Genomic DNA, 24,756 nt, shown 5'->3' with positions numbered 1-24,756 from the left:
TTACTCATTTTTAGTTTAACTTTAATGCTACTTCAAAATATTTATCTTAATTCCGGTCTATTATCCTTTTCTGCAACAACAGTAACCCAGAAAAAGGTAAGATGCTTCTAAATTAGACATATAACGCAATATTGTTACTTTACTTGCTCTCTCGAGGGTTTTTATTTAAACTCTTCTTCTTCTTGTTTTTTGGCATCTTTCCAGATGACGTCACTCGGGATGATGATTACACTCGTGGTGCTGGTGGCGGCCATTGTTTACAGCAAAGCAACCGTGTTTCCACGCCCGAGCGCAGATGAAAATAGTACGTTTACAATAATCAGTTCCTTTATGTGATGCAGTTTATACACACACACACACACACACACACACACACACACACACACACACACACACACACACACATATATATATATATATATATATATATATATATATATATATATATATATATATCCTAGTCTGGCTTTATTCCAGCCCCAACCTCCCCCCTCCCCCCGCGTCCCTTAACGAGCCATATTTCCTGATGGGATAATAAGATCTAGCCATTGCAATTGTTCTAACTGGACGTTTTATGTAATTATCATATATGAATACTTAAACTACCAAACAGAACAATTGCAAAGCATAAGTCTCATGCATTTCTTGAGTTGACTCATCCCTATTATGAAACGTGGCTTATTAAACGAGGGTCTGGAGTTGGGGCTGCAATAAAGCCAGGCTAAGAAATGTATTCATTTATATATATATAATAATATATATATATATATATATATATATATATATATATATATATATATATATTTCAAATTTACTCAACCACTGAATCAACATGGGAGGGACACTTTATAAGTGGTGACTACTGTCATAAGGTGGACTCGAACCACAGAAATGGTCAGTGACGCTCACCGACCATCTGCTAGTTCAAGTCCACTAGGTGACGAGTCGCGTAGTACCATTTATGAAAGTTTCCCTCGGTGTTTATTCAGAGGTTGGGTTGAATTTGATATTAAGTTATATTTGTGGCTTTTATATATATACATATATATATATATATATATATATATATATTATATATAATATATATATATCAGGGTCCAATAAACATATAAAAAAGGCCATATTTATTCATACAAGACGTTTCGCACATTATCTATGTGCATACTCAGTCTGCAAGAATATATTAAACTTAAAAAATAAAAAAAGACATTTTAAAAATATAGTTGATAGAAAAAAAATTACAACTTAAAAAGTATAAAGTAAAAAAGAAACCAGTTCTTACCAAACCATCCAAAGGAGGAGAAGAACGAATGATCAAACTGACACCAACCTACGACTTCAGTTATGCGAGATAAAGAGAAGTGGAAACGTTAGAATTCAAAGACGGAACTCCACCAATAATAGAGAAATGCTTTTTATTTATTTCAATTTTACATGTAGGGACATGATTCTTTATATTAGAAAATTCTGGTTTACTCAATTTCTGACCCGTTCTAAAACTGCATCCCATGTGGCTACAATATCTCATCTGCTGTAACCTGGGGCTTGATCCATCATAAATATCGGGACATCCCGGGCACTTGAATTTATAGATAATGCTGGATCTCATGAAGGTCTGCAGTTTGTCCTTATAGTTGAAGAAGAATACGCCAATCTTGAGTGGATTGGTTGGAATTCAATGCATTTTTAAGACAGCCAAATTCATTATCGATTAATTGTTTAAGTTTGGCAGAAAACTTGTTGTCAGAGGTGAATGGGATTGTGTATTATATATTTGTCTTGAAGACATTATAAGAGGGCGTCGGATTAGCAGCAGTTGGTTAATGACTTTATAAACCATATTTTCAGGATAGAAGTCCTGTAAGAAAAATTTGACTAAAAATAAGATCTCATTGTGAAAAAGAGGCCAACTCGAAAAATAAAGAAGAGCCCTATATATAAACCAAAGTGTAAATGGAATTCAGTTTAAACTTCTTGAAGCATGAACTATGGAAATTGTTAACAAGCCCAATGTATGTTTTTTTTTTTTTCCAATATACAGATGTAGAAAATTCACCATTGTCTTTGCTTACATTGGTATCTAAAATGGGTAAAGAGTTCTTGTTTTGTTTGGATGGTGTTTTTACGTTGCATGGAACCAGTGGCTATTCAGCAACGGGACCAACGGCTTTACGTGACTTCCGAACCACGTCGAGAGTGAACTCCTATTACCAGAAATACACATCTCTCACTCCTCAATGGAATCCCCGAGAATCGAACTCGCGGCCACCAATGTGGCACGCCAACACCATACCGACCACGCTACTGAGGCGCTAAAGAATTTTTGTTTTATTTTTCTATGGTAAATTTTATATTTTCATGTTGAATATTGATATGGTCCAGAAATATCTCTCTATGCAAGGGCTCTTTGAATAGCGCAAATGTAGCATCAACATATCGTCCATAATAGACAGGTTTACACACATCCGGACAGTTAGTACAAAAGGTTTCTTCTAAAAAGGACATAAAAATATTAGCAAACACAGGCCCTAATGGGAAGCCCATGGCAACTCCATCGACCTGCGAAACGAGTTGACCATTAAAAACAAACATTGAGTCTTGCACAGCAAGTTCAAGAAAAGTCTTAAACAGTTTTCTGTTAAAATCATGAAATATTATGTGATCGTCAAAAAAAAATCCTGTCTCAAACAATGCTGATGGTTTCATTCAGAGGCACGTTTGTAAAAAGAGAATCTACATCAAAGCTTGTCATGTGCACATCCGTCTTTGAATTCTAATATTTCCGCTTCTCCTTGGCATAACTGAAGTCGTAGGTTGGTGTCAGTTTTCGGTCATTCGTTCTTCTTCTCCTTTGGATGGTTTGGTGAGAACTGGTTTCTTTCTCACTGAATACTTTTTAAGTTGTATTAATTTTAATTCTTGTAAATTTTTTTTTTCTCTCAACTATATTTTTAAAAGTCTTTTTTTTTTTTTTTTAAAGTTTAATGTATGTTATTCTTGCAGATTGAGGATGCACATAGATAATGTGCAAAACGTCTCGTATGAATAAATATGTTCTTTTTGGTGTGTTTATTGGACCCTGCTGTATGCTTTCTAATATCTTCGCCTGGAATCCTTGTGTGTACGTACACACACACACACACACACACACACACACACAACACACACACACACACACACACACATATATATATATATATATATATATATATATATATATATATATATATATATATATGTAGTATTATTTATGTATAAAGTTACATATAAATTGCATCGGAAGGGAGGTAAATGACATGTGCATCTTCTGGGGCAAGATGCAAATTTATGACAAATATCTCGCAAACGAGATTTGTTAGACTCTAATGTTTTATATATTCCAGTTTAATTATTGGCCACGCATTACAAACTTTCCAATCAGACTTCATAGCACGAGTTGATGTTAATTCTAAGTGTAACAATCCCTGAGCATACTGTATTTATGGACAATTATATACAATATATACTTTAGGAGATTCACTTTAACCATGTATCTGATGTCTAGGCCCGTCCCTTACGACGCTCCTGATTGGCTGTTGATAAGCCATTCAAAGGGCTGGAAGCCTCTCGAGAGAGTTCACATAGGCAGGATGTATGTTCTACCTCTCCTGAGGGATACTTTTGAAAGACGTATCCCTCGGGAGAGGTGGAACATACATCCTGCCCATGTGAACTCTTGAGAGAGACTGAGTGTTTCCAGCCCTGTCATTGGCTTATCAACAGCCAATCAGGGGCGTCATAAGGGACGGGCCTAGACGTCAGATGCACAGTTGATGTGAATCTGTTATAGGGTGTAGTACCTTATAGCAAGTTACACACGTTCTATCCAATATTTATTTTGTGCTTTATTTTGCAAAATTGTAATGACAGCTGACATAATTCATAAAAGATAAGAACTAAAACCAGTAACAATCCCTTAGTATACTTACGGGGAAAAGTAGTCACTTCCCCGGTGAAATATTACGAGAGACTATCCTCCCCGTTTCACTGAGCTGAGGTGTGAGCATTGCCATGAGTTACCATAAGTTATTTATGACCTATTCAAGTGATTTGAATGTTTTCCCACAAAATAGCACGGTGCGAAGTGACGATTCTTGCAGGGAAATATCCAGACCACAGCCAATATATATTATTACGCCTCACACGATCATATCTGGACACAAGGAGTTGGTATGACAAGTGCAATCAAAATCTTAAGAATGCTGCTTGGGCTAGGTTAGGTCATGAAAAGCTCGAGAAGGCAAATCCAGGTCCGAGGGACATTACACAGTACCAACCTTGAGGTTGCACAAAGGTAGCTCTACTTTAAATATTTTTACAGTATAGAAGCCAGCAGATTCAGAGCCCGATTCCAAGCATTTATGATGAATTAGGTATATAGGCAGTCCCCGGCTTATGACACTCTGAGGTTACGACACTTTTGAAGTATATTCATCAGAAATTATTTCCCGGTTTATGACTCCTGTTTCGGGGTTACGACGCTGATCCGGTGAAGGAATATGGCTCAAAAATGGCAGAATAATCAAAGTTTGGATATTTAATGTACATAAAACTCAATAAAAATGTAGTTTACATTTTTTCCAATACAACCAAAACATTAAAAGTAAGGTTTTGTTAGGATTTCCGACGATTTTTTTGGCTCACAGCGCAGCGTAGGAACAAAACAGAACCCCCTTCATAATCCGAGGACTGCTGTACTGCTAGTTTATCATTTATAAGATAACAAACACAGTGCCCTATTTTCCCTTGACAGATTCCAATTACTGGCTGAAGATGGGAACAGAGGAGATTGAGGCAGCACTGCTAAAACCAAAGCTAACTAATACTGCAAAAAATGTCATACTCTTTATGGGAGACGGTAAGTACCATCCTCAAACGGCATGTGTTCTACAGTTTTTTCTGTACATAGGTGAATGTGACTAGTCATTGTTTCATTCTAGTACGTTTACACATTACAGCTTTTCTTTTATTAGTTTTCTTTATTCTTATCCAACTCTTATTCTCTTTCATTATTTTTATGTTTCACAGTATTGCGACTAGCTCTAACCTATTCCCTGTGAGCCTAGTTCTTTTTTAATTGATTATAAAAATGGAGTCTCTTTGATTGGGTACTGAGAGAAGCATTTGACTTTTTTTAACATCACCCTTTTTTTATAATCTCACCTTCTCTTTCTCTTATCTTATGCTCTCTTGAAAGACCTTTCCTTGTACTATATCATTCCTTTCCCCTACAGATAACTCCACTTTCAGTACAACAGTATTTACTAAGTCTGTAATGCCTAGAAGTCTTGTGTAAAAACGATCTTACCAAAACTTTATAGCCTAACAAGAAGCAAAATTACACACTACATACAAAAAGTTTAACAGAACATTAGACACTGCCTTTGCTGACAAAGCTATGTACACAAGATGGTTTAAATAGTCAGTAGTGGTTAGAAATATAAATATCCAAGAATGGGAACACCTACTTGTGACCGGAAACATCTGGTGGACTACAGTATTAATTATTGGTAACCCCAAAATGCTCATTGTTAATACTAGTACTACACAAACACAAACCTTCATTCAACACATAGGGATTTTGCTTATACTATCATTTAAACTTTTTTTTTTATAAGGCAGTTAACTATCACCAGGTCGGAGGAAGCCCCAAGCATTTTTTGATCTGCACTCCCTTTTGCTTCCAGCCACAGCCTTGTTGATAAACTTGAGTATTTCTTTTCATTTTTCCTTGCTATAATATAGGGACCCACACCCAGGAATCACCTTTGCCTTCCTCCTCTAAAGCTTGTGTCAGTTATGAGATGTCTTTGTAAGGAGGACAAGCCCTGTAAAAAATCACTCTTTTTCTGTTTCCTGCTGGTAACATATATGCAACAAAGGTAACCCATATCTGGAGGTGGAGAACTTTGGAACTTTTCTTCACCCTTCCAAGCTTTAACCTGTTGTTGTTACTCCTACGAGGGTAGCTTCCCCCTTTGTGTCTATCAATGAACGTTCAATGCACAGCCCCCTAAGGGAGAGGACGAACACTCATGTATCTCTTTGGAGGCATCCTTCCATTCTGAAGGAGAGTTTTCCTCCAGTAACGACTCCCTGCAGGTGCTTCAGAGGCTGGGAAACTCGGGGAATTGTTGCTTTCCGTGGATGTCTAGGGAGAACCTGGTATCTCTCCTTGTTTGGTCATCTCTCCTCCTGGAAGGTGACCCTACAACTGTGACGATGACAACATCACCGGCTTTTTGACTGCTTCAACCTACATGGTGATTCCACATGTGCACAACATGATGTGTCTTGAGGAGTTGTTTTCCTCCTACCTAAGAGCACTTCTCCTCTGAATGCTCTCCTCAGTGTTGACCTTGGCGGCAGGACTAGGTTAGAAGAAAAAGTCGAAGAAGCACCGGGGGATGTCACTGCTGTCATTTTAGTTTTCTGCTTTGTTATCTGATTCTTCTACCTCCTCACCTTCTTCCATAACTTCCAAGTGGAGGAGGGAGATGGTTTCGCCTGACCCTCCCCACAAGAAGTCCAGCAGGGTTTCTAGTGGTCATTCTTTGACTGCAGAGAAGACTGACAGTGCAGGTCGTTTTTTAGGTCCCACCTGTCCGTCCTCAGAGAAGCTGGTCCTTTATGGGTGGCTTCACCTTTTCTCTCTACAATGGAGGTTTAAGGAGTTCTGGTCTCTGGCATGAAATTCTCCTGTTCCTCCCATTCCTCTCTTGGAGGAGGTAAAAGAAGATTTAGCCTGGTGGTTGGACAACATGAACCTTACAGTGAAAGTATAATTGGACACTAACCCCTTCTGATGCTACTATTTTTGGATACATCCAACGAAGGATAGGGTGCACACCTGAAGGAGTCACTGGTGTCAGGTATACAGGATCAGAATGATTGTCATCTGGACTTCACTTTTAGCCCTCTAGGAATTCTAAGACTGTGTAATGGACCACTCTGTGGTATTTATGAGCAACAACAATATAGTGGTGGCAAAATTCAACATGCAAAGGAGTTTCCTCAGCACCAGTTGATGATGCAAGTGTATGAGTGGGCAATGAGCCACTTTGTGGTCACTGCAGACCTTAATGGTAGAAAAGTTGTTTGAAGTTTGGGGGACTCCTAGCATAGACCTGTTTGCCACTTGGCACAACAGGAAGCTCCTGGTCTTCTGGCCCATAGTTCAAAGACACCCTGCAGCACCTGTGGAACAACCTTGATGCTTACACTTCCCGAATCTCAAGCAGACTGGTGGCCTCCAAAGTGGTATCCTAAACTACTAGCATTGTTGTCTGAGGTTCTGAGAGAGATTCATCTGTAGAGCAAACTTCTGTTCAAGTCGCCGGAGTGTGAAGGAGATGCCTGGAAACTTGCATAACCCCTCAGTGGTTATCTGCCAGGGGAAATGGGTCTCTTTTGTGGTTAGTGTCATAAATGGGACATCTCTCTCGTCAGAGCCACCCATCAGCAGGTAGCCGAGTCTCTCGTCTACCTTCACCATCAGCAGCTTCTCTCTTTCTTGGCTTAAAGGGCATACTTCAGCCTTAAGCTAAGTTTTCAGACTGAGAAGAATAGATAATAGATCTCTCCTCCTCGTGGGAGATCTCCATGCTCCTGAGAAGCTTCAAATAGTTTTGTCGTCCCAGGGAACTCCAGCCCCTGGAAAGGATTTCCCTCTTGTCCTTACGGGTTAGATTTCACCTGTGCGAGCCGTTACGAGAGTTTGCAGATAGAGATCTGACTCTAAAGACTATTTTTGTATGCCTTGGCATTGGCAAAGAAAGAAGGTGAGTTACATGGCCTCTTGTATAATGTTAAGCACTCAAAGGGATGAGGATCTGTCTTGCTTGAATTTGCCCTGGGTTTTGCAACAAGCACTCAGAACCCGTCGGTCCTTGATGTTCAGGTTCAAGTACTTTTTGATCCCTCCCTTGAGGACTGTTTCGGTAGTGATCTAGATAAGATACTGTACAGTGTCCTGTATGGGTGCTGTGGTACTATCTAAGAGAAATCGATCTCTCAGGTCTGAGTGTTGATGCCTCTTCATTAGTACTGGCTGGATCAGGAGAGAAGTGTTCAAGAACAGTTTTCCTTTCTGTCACTGTGAGATGACTAAGTGAGTGTATGAACAGTCCAACAGAGAAAGCAAATGAGCAGTCTGGGTGAGAGCTCATGTGGTCATGGGCATCACTCCATCCCTAGCATTCCATACGAGAAATTGTTGGTTCATAGGTATTGTGTGTGTGTGTGTGTGTGTGTGTGTGTGTGTGTGTGTGTGTGTGGGAGAGGGGGGCAGTATGGTCCTTTTACCTCTGGGATGTTGCCCACAAGTCCTTGTACACATTTTCCTTGGGTCCTGTGGTGGCTGCTCAGCAAGTTGTGTAGCTAGTCTAGCTCCCATCGTGGGACAAGTACACCTTGTCTCAGGTGTTCTGTCAGTGAAAGAGAGTTGTGTGAGTGTCTGATTTCACCTTCCTTTATCTTCCTTCTTCTTTTGTAAGATTAGTTAGTCAGGGTGCCAGGCCTCGTACAACTTGGATGACATGCAGTGTATGTAAGCTAATTAACAAATGGGTGCAAGTCCCCATCTTTCTCAATAAGGTGGAAAGGAGGATAGACATTAAGACGAATTGCTTTGTAAATCCATCATGTACTTAATAGTTCATTAGTTTAGCAGTGGCAACATCCCTTATGGGCAGCTGGCTAGAGGTGCATGATCATTCTTCCTTTGCTCCTACTGAACCAAGAAGATAAAACTCCCAGGTCAGTTTATGTAAACTTTCTGGTCAATTCAGAGAGTATGCAGATTTCCTTTTGTACTTTTTCTTTCTTGTCCAACTCTTAATCATAGCATATCTGGGGTATACTAGGATATTTCTCTCTTTGTAAAGCTGACTGCTCTATACATGCAAACAGCCATCATATCATTTGGAAACATTCACCTAACTACCATTACAGGCAGTCCTCGGTTATTGGCGATCCAGTTCTGTGGTGCTCGTCTAGCGCCATAAAATCGGCGATTTATGGTGCCATAACTGGTCGAGTTCTGGTTATTGGTGCCATAAGGTGCCTTATGGCGCCATAACATACCTAAAAGAGGTGACATAATGGTGCTTATGGCGCCATAACATACCTAAAAGAGGTGACATAATGGTGCTTATGGCACCATAACATACCTAAAAGAGGTGACATAATGTGCTTATGGCGCCATAACATACCTAAAAGAGGTGACATAATGGTGCTTATGGCACCATAACATACCTAAAAGAGGTGACATAATTGTGCTTATGGCGCCATAACATACCTAAAAGAGGTGACATAATGGTGCTTATGGCACCATAACATACCTAAAAGAGGTGACATAATGGTGCTTATGGCGCCATAACATACCTAAAAGAGGTGACATAATGGTGCTTATGGCGCCAACAACCGCCATAAATCGCCGAGTTTCGGTTAATGGCAGTTTTCGCTTATCGGCACCCCCACCAGTAACCAGGGACTGCCTGTATAGTGTCTGGGAGTCAGGCTCATCTATTTGATCATTCTGTTTGTGGAATTCTTGGGGAGCAGCCTTTTATGACATGTTAGATCTAACTTGCCAGGTAGTGGTTGCTCCCTCCTGTAACAACATTTCTGGAAATAATATATGTTCTAGTTACTTTTTCTCCTTTACCTTTAGTGGTATTCCCATGTTTCTTTTGCCCATGACTGTACTTATATTCTTTCCCCTCCTTACTGATGATTTTTTTTCTCAGTCTGTATCTTCTCCCGTACATACTTTTGCTAACAACAATCCCAATGGAAAAATAAATTCACAGTAGTATGTCTTGATTTTATTTAAAATATATAAAGAGCAGAAAGCTTTCGACGACAAGGAGGACCGTGCAGGTCATTGAAAGCTTTCTGCTTTTTATATACTTTATCAAGACATACTGATGTGGATTTACTTTTTCATTTTACTGACTAATGTGATTATGAGTCATCTTTAAATACTCCAATGAAATATTTTTAAAAAAACGTCCACGGCACTAATTTATAATTATAGAGATAAAAACAATTCGAAAGTAAGATATCAGTCCATAACCCTTGGCTGTTAATGTAAAAAAAGAGTACAGTAAAAATAATTCATAAATCACTTAACATGAATTTCATTGGCTATGTTTGATATTAAAAAAAATCCTTTATTATTAAAAATTCAGCCTATTTTTCCTTGACTAAATTAACACCAGCTCTTCTCATAAGAATCTTACTTGTTTGACGCAGGTATGGGCATCACTGTTAATACGGTTAGTCGCATCTACAAGGGTCAAAAAAAGAATGGGTACTCAGGAGAAGAGGGACATCTAGTCTGGGAGAAATTCCCTAACATTGCCCTTTTAAAGGTAATTATGACTTTTTTAACTTCTTGACTTACTCACACTTTTTTTATACACTTAGTATACACCTGTACCCGAGTGGGAATAACAAAGGAACTTTCACATTCCTTGCGGGATATTCAGCAACATATTCAACATAATCTACAATAATTCAAATGGAACCCATCACAAAGGCAAGGTTTTTAAAAGTCCAAAGCTTTTGCTTACAAGATTCCGGGGTTTGAAATCACTCTGACCAACTTTGTATACTTGACAAAGCCAATATGAAGCAGCTGTCAGCATTAACATTATTTGAATAACAAATCTCAAATCCTTGCTGGCTTAGAGATTGCATACTCTTGTTTATCCTCATGTGTCAAGCAATTTTCTTAATTCTGTATCTGCATAGAGGAAGGGCTCCAATAATCCTGAAGTCTCACTGGTCAGAGCTTGATGGATCATTTGCTTTATGCTTTTTAAATTTTCTTTCATCCCCTTCAACAGTAATCTTGCATTCCTAAACATAAAAGCTGCCCGGTAATTCAATGACATTATACGTACATAATTTGCATTCCAATGGCTGTTAATTTCTTACATTTATATATAGTTTTTTACTTTCTTTGCTGCTTATTTTACAACCATTATAAATAGTCATTTTATAAGTTTACATAAATATCTATTCCCACTGGCAAACACAAACTGCAGACTTATGACCTGGACATGCAAGTGTCTGACAGTGCATCAGCAGGTGCTGCATATCTTTGCGGAGTCAAGGCTAACTATTACACAGTTGGAGTTAATGGTCACGTTAAGTTCAATGACTGTGAGGCGTCTCTCATTGAAGAAAACAGGCTTACCAGCATTCTACAATGGGCTCAAGAAGCCAAAAAAGATACAGGTAAGTGACAAGTTGGTCAATTGGTTTTGTCAAGGTATAACCACATGAATATGATATTAAATGGCACTTGTATTTCACTGAAACATTTCAAATTTTGGAAACTTGTGTGTCTTCTCAAGAGCTGAGAAAACTTACTCATATGGAAATATTTTAGTTATGGACCAATGAAATAGTAGCTTCAGGAAAAGAAATTGTTTTTAAAATAGTAATGACTAATGTGATTCCTTAGATATGAAATACAGTATGTATTCACGGGGGATGGGTACCAGAAACCACCCACCCCCCGAATAGCTGAAACCCCATAAAAATGCTTAAAACAGCTATTTTGTTTGTTATAACTCAAGGCAATCCCAGTAAAATGTTTATACCGATTTTTTTTAATAGTGCATTTTCTGATGAAATTGATAAAAAAAAAAAAGGAATTTGTGGATATTTCTCATAGAAAAATACCGCAAATAGGCCAATTTTCCGTGAATAATGGGGTATGTGTTCCAGTGATAAATCCGCAAATACGTGAGTATGCGAACCCAGAGTCCGCAAATACGGGGGGGTGGGGAGTTTCACTGTATTCCAGAATGTTATGAATTCACCAGCTGTCACTTCATGGTTAAAATCTTTAATTCTCATCTGAGAGGAAAACTTTTTTTCAGACAAATTAGTAGTCTTTTATTACTGTTGGGTGTAAAAGTTAAGAGGGTTTGGGCACACTATTATCCACAGGCCTGGACCTGTTTAAAAGCAGATAGTAAACATATTTCAATAGGGATGCATGCTTACCTAACCTTCATTTTAACCTAACCTATTTGTAAGGTCCTGTGCAGCAGCCGGGGGGAATTACCCCTTCTGGATTCACAAATGTGATATCATGCATACTAGAACAATGAGTATGCAATTATTCTGCATTATTTCCCTGTACTGCTCCATCATATTTACTCTGGAATATTATCTCATTTATTTTTATTACATTTTATCATACAAAGTTGTTGGGCATTGTTTCCACAAGTCTTTTACTTTGCTTTCCTTATAGATATTAATCATTTCTTATGACCAGGTTTTATAACAACAACACAAGTCACCCATGCAAGTGTGGCTGCTGCTTATGCAAAGTCAGCCAACAGGAAATGGCAATGCGACAAAAAGATGAAGAAATTTGGCCAGGGTGCTGCTGCGTGCAAGGACATCGCTCGGCAACTGGTTGAAGATGTCCCTGGCAAGCACATCAAGGTATTTCATGCAATTTTCAGGGTATGAAAATGTATTTATATTTTCAAGGCCTTAAATTTTGTGTCTGCTTTAGCAGGTCATCTGTCACTGTCCTCTCAATACCCTTCTTTAAAAAAAAAAAAAACACTGTATGCATTGGGTGTGTATAAATATGCAGAATAAATGTACCTTGGTGCAAGGTTTAAGATGGTATATAAACTCCCTATGGATGTCCTTTCAGACAGCATGTTTCCACATCTTCTGTGAGTTATGCTGCCATGAAGGGACAGAATCAACCCTTACACAACTAGACTGTCTTTGGTACCAGTGCATGCTATTCATCATGCAAAGTGTAATCATACATTATTTGCCGAGTTGGTAATATGTTACACTCCTCAGTACAGGGATCTTTTATTCCTTGTACTACTTCATAACAACTGAAAAGTCCTAGCAGTGGTAAGGATATTGGTGTCCTTCAGTTTACAAGAGACTGCACTGATACTTTAACCCTCACAGTCCAGGCTAATATATTTTAATGCATACATCCATGACTGGGGTAAATTTAAGGATGGCCAATTAAAAAAAACTTATCATTGGAAAGAGGAAGATATGAATATGCTCATGGTATAATTAAAAAATTCTAACAAAATTTCTGTACCTTTCACAGGAAGTTGAAAGTGAATATTTCCCACTGCTTGCAGGCCTCCTTTCCCTAGGACAGTCATAAAAATAAGTTAATTTTACCAAGTTATACATGTTTTTTCTAATATACTTTTTATTTCGTTTTGTCAAATTATAATTACAGCTCAGGCAATTTACTGTAAAATATTTACAATGCATCCTTGGATGGGAAGTTGGCACAACATTCCCCCTTTACTACCTCAAGCAAGATTGAATCTCTCCCAACCCACTTTAAGATCAAACATGACATGCTTTCATAAGATGGCATAAGAGTAAAATGACAGAAAATATTGGAGAATGGTCAGCTGTGAACTTTCAATCATCGTATCAAGGGAACAGTTATGACAGGCTTTAGGTAAAAGTCACAGAAATGACTGAAGAGACATATTTTGTCAAAGTATTTGAAGGATCAGAAATAAATCATATTGGCTATTTGATCCTCATGATAACAACTTCTATTAGGTTTAAATGATTTAAATGACTGAAGAGACATATTTTGTCAAAGTATTTGAAGGATCAGAAATAAATCATATTGGCTATTTGATCCTCATGATGAACAACTTCTATTAGGTTTAAATGATTTAATGGTTACTAATTCAGATTAAACCAGCTTTGCATCAACACAGGGCCCTTGCCTTAAGGCAGTTATTGAAAGTAGACCACTGGATTCTGTCCAGAGAATAAAGGCAATGTAGTAGTAAAATTAATGAACTTATGTAAGTTTCTTGTACAATTTTACACTCAAATGAGTTGTAACAAAGCAAATGATTTAGAGAGACAGTGGTCCCCCCCTTATTCGTGGGGGATGCATACCAGACCCCCACGAATGTTTGGAATCCGCAAATAATTGGAACCCCTATAAAAATGCTGAAAATTTTATTGTTATAATACAATAAAGTTTGTTCATACTTACCTGGCAGATATATATATAGCTGTATTCTCTGAAGTCCGACAGAATTTCAAAATTCGCGGCACACGCAGTGGGCGGCCAGGTGGTAGTACCCATTCCTACCGCTGGGAGGCGGATATCAGGAACCATTCCCATTTTCTATTCATATTTTATAGTGCCACTGTCTCCTGAGGGGAGGTGGGTGGGCACCTAATTATATATATCTGCCAGGTAAGTATGAACAAACTTTATTGTATTATAACAATAACATTTTGTTCATGAAACTTACCTGTCAGATATATATATAGCTGAATCCCACCTTTGGAGGGTGGGAAGAGACAGAATAGGATTTTAGGAAACAAATCTATGTAGATGATAGACATCTTGGTTCCCTACCTTTTAGCATAGCTGACTTCGTGATTACTGTCACCAAAGTCTGCTTCTGCTTTACTAAAGTTGCCAGCGAGGTAGAGACCTGAAATGCTAGTGCGCTCTAGATGATCTGTCAACGGGGGCGTGACCACAATGTGACTAGACCATATGACCATACTTCTGAGGGCAACGAAGCTAAAACCACCACCTGACCTAACCTATCAAAGCTAGTTCCATAACTTCTAGGCTAAAGAAAGGGAACGCGCCTCAAGCGACCAACCCTTTAAAGTTAAAAGCACACCTATCCCTTTTCTATAGGATAGGATTCGTGCTGCTTCCTGCCCCCAATAATATATCTACGGATATGTATGGTCCTAGTGACTTGCAGATCTCATATGTCGTCTTCACATCCCGCCGGGAGTGTGAAGCGAACACAGAGTTGCTTCGCTAAAACGTGGCACTCAGGATGTTACTGAGTGTCATGCTCTGTTGAAATGCTTCCGAGGCCGCGCCCTCACCTCTTGAGCATTCAGTTTAAAAAATCTCAAATCTTTATGCAAACATAATGAATGAGACTGTTTAAAAGAACTCCTTAACTATAACGCCAGGGTGTTCTTGGACATGGGCAAGTCTGGTCTTTTTACGGAACACCGCAGATTGTCCGAATGACCTCGACTTCCTTTAGTTTTATCAAGATAAAACTTGAGAGCCCCGACATGGCACAGGACTCTCTGTGGCTCTTGCCTGATAATTTGTGCCATCCCCTTGATCTCCAGCCCTCTGGGCCAAGGGTTAGATGGGTATTCGTACTTAGCACGAAAGGAAGCCTTAGAGGGCCACCGCATTATGTTCTCTAAAGCCAAAACCTCTGATGATGGCTAAAACCTCACTAACCCTCTTTGCCGTAGCTAGAGTTGTTAGAAAATTAGCCTTTCTGGACACGTGTATAAGTTTACAGAAAGGAGAAGTTCGAAATGCTTTGACATCCGGAACTTCAGACCACGTCTAAGTTCCATGCCAGCTTCGATCTAGACAATTTCAAGATTTCCACAGTCCTCAAAGATCGTGAAGGGCATTTTTGTTTGACAGATCCGAATCTCTGAGCCTAGAGGCCGTCAACAACATATTTCCGTCTTCTACAATAGTTGCGACAGCTTTGGAGGGTGGGATAGCTTATCCCATACTTCAGACGGACAGGGAAGACGGTAAAGTAATACACAGAGTTCAAGGTGGAGGAACAGTCTTTCTTCCTACACTATCCCCAGAAACGGTCCAGTCCAATTGTTACACTGCAAAATAGGCAGCACTGCTATGTCTTGGAAATGGGACTTGCCATTAACTTGAAGATCCTCTCGCTTCTCTACAATCTGAACGCATTCAGACTCAGAGTGGAGAGGTTTTAGGTACCTCTCGAAGCGAGGCTGTTAGAGTAGACCGATTCTCTCGGGAAGGGTCCTTGGAAAGTGCTCTCTGAAGGACGTGGCCTCTGTGCATCCAGCCTCTCAAAGACCAACCTGGAGCGATCAGCGTCTTTGTCGCTCCCTCTGACGCCAGCAATTAATTATATTCCTAAGCTTTGAATAGGGGAAAAGAGACTAACCAACTATCCCCATTCCATACTATAGGATGGCGTCTATTGCTACTGCTCTCGGATCAAGAATAAGGGAGCAACGTAGAAGAAGCTTCTTCGTCTTCACTATTGCGAAGAATCTACGAAAGGACGACCGCAGAGTCTCTACAACTCTTGACACACTTCTAAACGAGGATTACTCAGTTTGGAAGTTGCTGTCGTCGATCGAGAAGATCCGCACGGACGTGTACTCGTGTAACGAACCTCTTGAGGATCGTTACGTTCTATGCTTATGCCCATAACCATCTCTCTCTTCTTGAGACATGAGAGAGCTGTGGAATTATCCAAGATGATTTTGACCACTCGGCCAAAACTCACTCTTTTAGGAACTGGAGAGCCAACCAAATTGCTCCCAATTCTTTTTAGACTATGTGCCAGGACATCTGTACCTCTGTCTAGATGCCTGGCACCCTCTCACTATCACCTAAGGTGGTCGTCAACGCTTGAGAGATGTTAGAATTATTTCTAGATTTTTTATGTTATTTAAGTTCTCCGTTAGGAAAAACTGTAGAGGTCTAAATTGCAGTCTATTCAGGGAAACAAGCTTCTCCAGAGAGGAAATGGTCCCCAGCAGACTCATCCATTCCCTCACAAAGCATGCTTCCTTCCCTAAAAAGGCTGTGCTGCATAAACAGGAGAGCATTATATAGTGATATGCCGCGGTAGACTAGTACAGAACTCTATTACAGTGCGGTAAACCGCACCGAACAGGTCTAAGAGATATCTCTGTTGAAACTTTCTAAGTAAACGGAAGGCATGTTCATTCATGATTACTAGAAATCCCCTCAACCCGAGGCTAAAATCCATGATTGTAGGGCAGAGATATGGCTAGTCAGCCATTCCCACAGGGGAGAGAGACGTAACCGACCGCGCATGTCAGAGAGCTAGCCGGTACTGCGTTAATCACAGTAACAGCAGCCTTCATTCATCGTCTCGCACCATTCTGCCTGAGTTGCCAGCTACTCCATTTACGAAGGAATAGGTATGATATTATCGAGCAAAAGGAAACTCTCAAGCAGGCATATATAAACGAAACAGAATTCGCTAATTGCAGAAGCTGAGTTGTTGTTGTCGTAACAATACCTTAAGCGTTGTTCTTACCCCGGAAACTTTTGGAAAGTTGAAGGGAATATTGAATAAATACACTTAGAACAACAGTCCTTTCGGTTGCTATCCATAGAGGTAAATACGATATGCGTATATGACTTGACCCATACGTAAGTAATATGACGCAGAGATAAACTACGTAAATATTGTAGTAATTTGAGCATCAAATTCTCTACTACATTCTTTCCTCGACGAGGAAGAGAGAGAATGGAAATCGATTGTCTTCCTTCTCTTTGCCAAGAGAATGGATTAAAATTATTCGAATAGAGATCCTCAAGAGAGAACCGAGGATCGAAAAGGACCATTCAAGCTTCTAATGATATTGGACATAAGACTTCATGGACGTAATCTAAAAGTCTTTTTCTCTTCCCGGATGAGCCTCTGATATGAATGAGAGCTCTTCCGAACCTTGCTAATGAGAGCTTATCCGCTTACGCGATAAAAAGTTATTAAGATCTTTGTCAATGAGAAATAGCCCATTTATGAGGGGTCCCCCACTTACTTGACAAAACGTTCAGTATCTTGTCAATGGGGAAAACCCACTAACTTGACAAAACAATTAGTATCTTACTAATGGGGGAAACCCCTTTACATGACAGAAATCCGAGTATATAATCTTCCCGATTCTCGCAGAAATCGATGAAGGGGCAGGAGGGTTCGAAGAAAAAATTCGGGTATGCCTCTCCGCTAACTCCGAATCTTTTAAAAATTTCTGTAAAGGAACGTCCTGTGGAGCGTCCTGAAGAACGTCCTCTTGACGAGCGTCTAAAAAGCGTCAAGCGTCCTAAGAAGCGTCCTGAGCAGCAATTAGACGCCGAGCTTCCCGCAAAGCGTCCCGCCGAGCTTCCACCGAAGCGTCCTGCCGAACGTCCACAAAAGCGTCCTCATAAGCGTCCTGAAGAACGTCCTCTTGATGTGTAGGACGCCTATCATTCTGCAGAACGTCCTGGCAAGTGATCTGCCGAGCGTCATGACGTGTAGGATGCCGAGCGTCTTCAAAAGCGTCCTCGCTAGCGTCCTGGCGAGCGTCCAGATGTGTAAGACATATAGCGCCTTCCAAAAAGCGTCCAGGCGAGCGTCCTGGTGAACGTCTCTACGTGTAAGACGTCGAACATCAAAAAGCTTCCTCACGTCTCCATGCGTGGGACGTTGAGCATTTTCAAGGAACGTCCTCGCGCGAGTCTTGCCGAGCATGTCGGTGCATAGAACACCAAGTGTTCTGAACGGCATCTCAGAGAGGATCTTGTCGCCCAAAAGCGTCAACACAAGTAACTTGAGAGACTCCCTAGCGAGGGGAACGCCGCTCATGAAGAGCGAGCGTCCTAAGCAGAAATATGGAGATCGTCATCAGGACGAGTCTTAAGGACGTTCGCCCTCTTGACAAAAACGACGGCCGCCTGTGCGACATCTTGCGTCTTTGTAATGCAAATGAACATTTCCAGAAACTCACTCAAAAAAGGAACGCCGAGCGTTCCGAAAGACATCCTCGCAAGGTGCTTGCCAAGCGTGTGCGACATCTTGTCTTTATCAAGCTCATCGACACTTGCAGAAGGGTATTTAAAAGGAAGCCTGTGTGTTCTTGGTTATGAGGAATTCTTTGCCCTTCTCCTGTCGAAAACTAGGATAGTCTGTCCAGCGTTACTGCCGAACCAGAGACATCTCTGGCCGCTGACAGAGCGTCCCTTAGGGACGAGTAAGAGGCGTCTTGGCGAGCTGTTCGACTATGCAAAGCAGCTTGCCGGACGTCAAGCTCATCAGCTTGAACAACATCCTGATTCGTAGTAAAGCAAACGTTACGTAACGTATACGGAGCGTCATGAGGAGAGGAGGGAGGGGAGCGTCTTGGAGAGCAGGACAACAATCCCTGCTACAAGAGCAACGACGTTCCTTCCTCTTGATAAAGCGTAGCATGTTTAGAAAGGTATCCCCGTGAGGATATTTACTTATGGACGTTTTCTATTTCTTGACCAAGATGACGGCCGCCCTTTGTCACACTGATTGATATAAAATACTGCCGAAGGGACGTCAGAACAGTGTGGAGTCCCCTTAATCCTCCATCGGCTTTCGACATGCTCTCTCCCTGGTCCTGGGAGTCCGTAGAGGCCCAGGCCTAGAGACATTATGGGGCCGATCTGACGCTCCCTCCCGACGAGAGAGAGGACGTGAAGCATCCTCTTCTCTAAAGCTTCTTGTAGAGGGCGCGAGTCCTTCCGAGAGCTCCAACCCCTGCGCGGGGAGGACGCCTCAGAGGACGAGAAGCAATCCTTCAAGATTCGTGCACGTGCACGATCTTCGGCAGCCTGGGAAGCGTCAACAGGTCCTACCGAATGGACGCCAGATCGATGTGGGTTCCCCGTAACCCTCCTTCGGCTTTTGACATGCCCTCTCCCTGGTCCTGGGAGTCCGACAGAGGTCCAGGCCTAGAGGCGTTATGGGGCCGATCTGACGTTCCCTCCTGACGAGAGAGAGGACGTGAAGCGTCCTCTTCTCTAAAGCTTCTTAGAGGGCACGAGTCCTTCCGAGAGCTCTAACCCTTGCGCGGGGAGGACGCCTCGTAGGATGAGAAGCAATCCTTCAAGATTCGTGCACGTGCCCGATCTTTAGCAGCCTGGGAAGCGTCAACAGGTCCTGCCGAAGGGACGCCAGATCGGTGGGGAGCCCCCGTAACCCTCTTGCGGCTTTCAACATGTCCTCTCCCTGTTTCCTGGGAGTCCGACAGAGGTCCAGGCCTAGAGGCATTACGGGGCCGATCTGACGCCCCCTCCACAACACAAGGGGCACTACACTTCACAACACTGATTGGAGAGCGAGCACTTTAGATTCTAAGATTACTTGATGTAATCCTCCCCGCAGACACTTCTTCTAGGCCCGTAAGCCATACCACAGGGATAGGCAAAATAAATTCTACAGGAGGTTAGAAGGTTCATTATTTCTAACTTCTGTTTACTGTGGAGGAAAACCTCCTGATTCTAACACGCTCTAAAATGCGTACATGAATCACTAATTACATTGATCTTTTAACAAAGAAAACATGTAAACGTCATACATACTAAGCGAGTGTCTACCGAAAGTTCCGGTAGCCTCAGCTTACCCCATGCAGACAACAAAGTCTGAAACTAGGCTAACTAGCTTCAGACATCATATGCAATGAAAAAATTTAAATTAATTTATGATAGCGTATGCCTAGCCACAAATCCAAGTCAATCATTGAAAGAATAATTAGGATACTTAAGCGGCTAATGAAGTTTCAAAATCCTAGGCGGAGATACTGCAAACAGTTGTTTACAGCACCGGCGACAGAAAAAATATGAATAGAAAATGGGAATGGTTGATATCCGCCTCCCAGCGGCGGGAATGGGTACTACCACCTGGCCGCCCACTGCATGTGCCGCGAATTTTGAAATTCTGTCGGACTTCAGAGAATACAGCTATATATATATCTGACAGGTAAGTTTCATGAACAAAGTGATATTTTAATGATAAAATGAGGTTTCACATATACTTACCAAACAATTACATTAGCTGTACGCTTTCTTACCTGGCAGTCGAAAATTCAAATTCCTGGTGGCGGTAGCAGCGCTGCCATCGTTTGTGTAGGTGATACAGATCCCGCTCACTTTCGGGAATACCTGGTACTGCTGAGCTTTAGACTTCAATTCGTTGAGCCGCAACGTCCATCTGTGGGGAGGAAGGAGGGCTCTGATTATGTAATTGTTTGGTAAGTATATGTGAAACCTTTTTTTATCATTAAAATATCATTTTCACATAAGTGACTTACCAAACAATTACATTAGCTGACTCCACATTACCCAGAAGGTGGGTATATGGACAGCTTTATGAACAAAAAACAACAGTCATGTGCTCACATTATATATAATGTCTGCAGTACCTTACCTTGTGAGAGAGCAGCTGCAGGTAGATACTGCCTCTGGTCGGCACTCTCATCACATGTAGGAGACGTGGCAGTAAAGGCCAAGGTCGTCCCTACTAATGGTGGGATTTTTGCAATCATGGAAGTTCACCGATGATTGACAAAAACAACAATAATTTGCCCTTGCCCTGGGCGAAAAGACCAGATAAAAAACCATACAAAACCATCACCTACACTAAAAGCCATATGGTACCCTTAACCAGATATAAGAACTGGTGGGTACTTCAGGTACATGTACCTCCAGGCTTCCCACAAACTCAAAAAACCTCAAATTCAAGGCAAGGAGATAGTAGAGGGAAAAAACCGAGTCCCCCTATGCTTCCTCTCCCAACACCATTCCCGCTTCTGACAACTGTCCTAATCTAAAGCAGTTTTTGTAAGTAGTTTCTACCTCCTTCTAATAGTGCGATGCAAACACCGATTTCGACTTCCAGAACGTAGTTTGCATAATGGAGGATAGAGACATATTCTGTCTGAAAGCCAATGACGTTGCTACTGCACGAATCTCATGCGTCTTCACTTTCAGTACCTTAAGAGCATGTTCCTGGGTTTGGGCATGTGCTTCTCGGATCAAACTCCTCAGGAAAAAGGACATTGCATTCTTTGAAAGAGGCCGAGACGGGTTTTTCACCGAGCACCAGAGTCGGCTCGACTCTCCTCTCACAGTTTCTGTCCTAGTCAGGTAGTGTCTGATGGCTCTGACCGGACACAAAGTACGTTCCTCATCTTCCGACCCGACTAAGTCCGTTACGTTCTTTATTTTGAAAGAACGGGGCCAAGGATTCGAAGGATCCTCATTTTTAGCAAGGAAGTCTGTTACATAAGAGCAAACTGTATTGCCCTGGGCGAAACCCACTTCCTTACTCATCGCCTGCAACTCGCTTACTCTTCCCGCTGTGGCTAAGGCGACTAGGAATAGTGTCTTCCTAGTTACGTCCCTCAAGGTTGCAGAATTCAATGGTTCGAATTGGGGGCCGTTGAGCCACCTTAAAACTACATCCAAGTTCCATTCCACTTCTTTAGGCTTGAAAATCTTGGAGGAACTAAAGGATCTGATCAGGTCACTGATGTCCTGATTTGATGAAATGTCGAGGCCTCTATGCTTGAAAACCGATGAAAGCATGGCCCTATATCCTTTAATAGTTGAAGTGGCCAACTTCTTGGTATCCCTCAGAAATAACAAAAATTCTGCAATTTCTGTTATAGATGTCTCAGAAGAAGAGATGCTATGTCGTCTGCACCATGACCTAAAAACTCTCCACTTGGACTGGTAGAGCTTGGCAGAAGAGCTTCTTCTGCAGCTAGCAATAGCTTCTGACGCCCTTCGCGAAAACTCTTTTGCTCTGACCAGGTTCCTCACAGTCTGAATCCTGTCAGAGCCAGAGCGGACAACCCTTGGTGATATCGGTTGAAATGGGGTTGTCTGAGAAGCGATGGATTTTGTGGAAGTAGCCCGGGAAAATCAACCAGCAGATTGAGAAGGTCCAGGAACCACTCTTTCCTGGGCCAGAATGGCGCCACTAGGGTCATTGTCACATTCTGGTGTGATTGAAGCTTGTTTAAGACCTCTCTTATCATCCCGAAGGGAGGAAAAGCGTAAACGTCCAGTCCTGTCCAATCTAGCAGCATCGTATCTGTTCTCCACGCTAGTGGTTCTGGAATCGGAGAACAGAAAATGGGAAGGCGATTGTTCCTCGATGTGGCGAACAGATCTATCGATGGTCTTCCCCAAAGCTTCCAGAGGTCCTGACACACTCTCTCGTTCAGAGTCCATTCTGTTGGTAACACCTGATTTACCCGACTCAGTTTGTCTGCAAGTACGTTCATTCTTCCTTGCGCGAATCTTGGAAAAAGGGTGATCCTCTTCTCGTTCATCCAGGTGAGGAGATCTTCGGCTATCTTGTTGAGAGAGAACAAGTGGGTCCCTCCCTGCTTCCGTACATATGACAATGCTGTGGTGTTGTCCGAGTAGACCGCTACGTTTCTTCTGGTGACTAAGTGGTCGAACACTTGTAGCCCTAAGAGGATGGCCTTCAATTCCTTCCCATTGATGTGTAAGGTCTTTTCTCGTTCTGTCCACAGACCTGACACTCTCTTGTCTCCTAGGAGGGCTCCCCATCTGCTGTCTGAGGCGTCTGAGAAGAACTACAGGTCGGGGTTTGACACGACTAGGGAGCTTACTTCTTGTAATCTTTCCCTCGAATGCCACCAACGAAGATCCATCTTTATCTCTTCCGTCAGGGGGAAAACTAGTGAGTCTGACTGTGTCTTCCAAGACCAATTTGCTTTCAGGAAGAACTGAAGCAGCCTCATGTGTAGGTGTCCTAACCTGACAAAACTCTCCACTGAAGCCAGGGTCCTGAGTAGGCTCATCCATTCGAGCGCTGAGCAGGACGGGCGAACCAGAAATTGCTGGACTGTCGACAGGCAGGACTCTATCCTCTTCGGGGAGAGAAAAACCCGAAAAGCTAGAGAGTCTAGTATCATCCCTAAATAGAGAATCCTCTGAGTTGGAATCAATTGGGACTTCTCCGTGTTTACTATGATACCAATTGTTGTGTCAAAGTAAGTGTCTTCTCCAAGTCCTTCACACACTGACGCCTGGATCTGGCTCTCAAGAGCCAGTCGTCTAAGTAAAAAGCTGTGTTCATCCCCATCAAATGCAGCCACTTCCCAGAGGAGCGAGAATCCGAGTAAATACTTGAGGAGCGGTTGACAGACTGAAGCAGAGGGCTCTGAACTGGAAGACTTTCTTCTTGAAGATGAATCTCAGGAACTTCCTGGAGTTCTGATGGATGGGGACATGGAAGTTTGCATCTTTCATGTCGAGAGATACCATCCAGTCGCCCGGTTGGATGGCTGACATTACCGATCGACTGGTTTCCATTCGGAATTTCATCTTCCGGACGAAGAGGTTCAAAGCGCTTACGTCCAACACAGGTCTCCATCCCCCTGATGCCTTGGGGACTACGAAGAGCCTGTTGTAAAACCCTGGGGAGTTCGTGTCTGTTACTTCCTCTATGGCCTCTTTGTTGATGAGCTCTTCTACTTCTTTGGCTAAAGCCAAAGCTCTTGTTGATCCTGTCGAGTATGCTGTCAAACAGACAGGTGTATTGTACAGTGGTGGATCCTGCATAAAAGGGATCACATATCCCTCTCACAAACAGTGGCGGCTCGTAGCTAAAATTAGCGGAGGTGCTGCTCCAGAAAACATTTAGCCTTTGTTTTAATATTGTGTGAAAGGAAACAAACAGACATAAAAAGAAAATTTATTCAAAAACCTAATTGTTACACTTCAATAATATTTTAAAATCATCCCTGGCAAATTGAAAAACACTATCGAAAATAAGAGCGACGCAAGAACACTCAGCCATTCACAACAGCTGAGACAAGACTGTGTCAGTGGCAGTCCACGCTCTCCTTTCCGCCGTGGGAAGCCCTCACCCTTTCTCCCCGCATTCGTATAATTATGTTGTGTTTAATGTAATTTGCATGGTTCTAGTGCGGTTGTATCTCTGTGTGTAATGTTAAGTTCAGCACTCTGACACAGTGATGAGTTTGTTCACATGCATGTCCATGTGTTTGTTTGTGTTATGACGTTATGTGTGGCTGGTGTCTGATGAGGGGGGGGGCTGCAGTCTCACAGTCCCTATTGAC

The 24,756-nt window shown here is 41.8% G+C and overlaps 1 protein-coding gene across 3 annotated transcripts in view; it reads left to right on the top strand.

Annotated features, from left to right (window-relative positions):
* The window catches only part of LOC135208045 (alkaline phosphatase-like), a 50,148-nt gene that overhangs the window by 2,325 nt on the left and 23,067 nt on the right, over positions 1-24,756 (top strand). For all 3 annotated transcript variants that reach the window (XM_064240172.1, XM_064240173.1, XM_064240174.1), the window contains exons 2-6: positions 205-304; positions 4,793-4,897; positions 10,297-10,415; positions 11,094-11,286; positions 12,338-12,510. In XM_064240172.1, coding sequence (XP_064096242.1) covers positions 205-304; positions 4,793-4,897; positions 10,297-10,415; positions 11,094-11,286; positions 12,338-12,510 — 690 coding nt within the window. The remainder of the gene's footprint in view (positions 1-204; positions 305-4,792; positions 4,898-10,296; positions 10,416-11,093; positions 11,287-12,337; positions 12,511-24,756) is intronic.

Source organism: Macrobrachium nipponense, chromosome 34 (genome assembly GCF_015104395.2).
Source record: "Macrobrachium nipponense isolate FS-2020 chromosome 34, ASM1510439v2, whole genome shotgun sequence".
Taxonomy (NCBI): Eukaryota; Metazoa; Arthropoda; class Malacostraca; order Decapoda; family Palaemonidae; genus Macrobrachium; species Macrobrachium nipponense.
The sequence above is the reverse complement of the archived record's forward strand: the minus strand, read 5'-3'. Positions and strand labels throughout refer to the sequence as shown.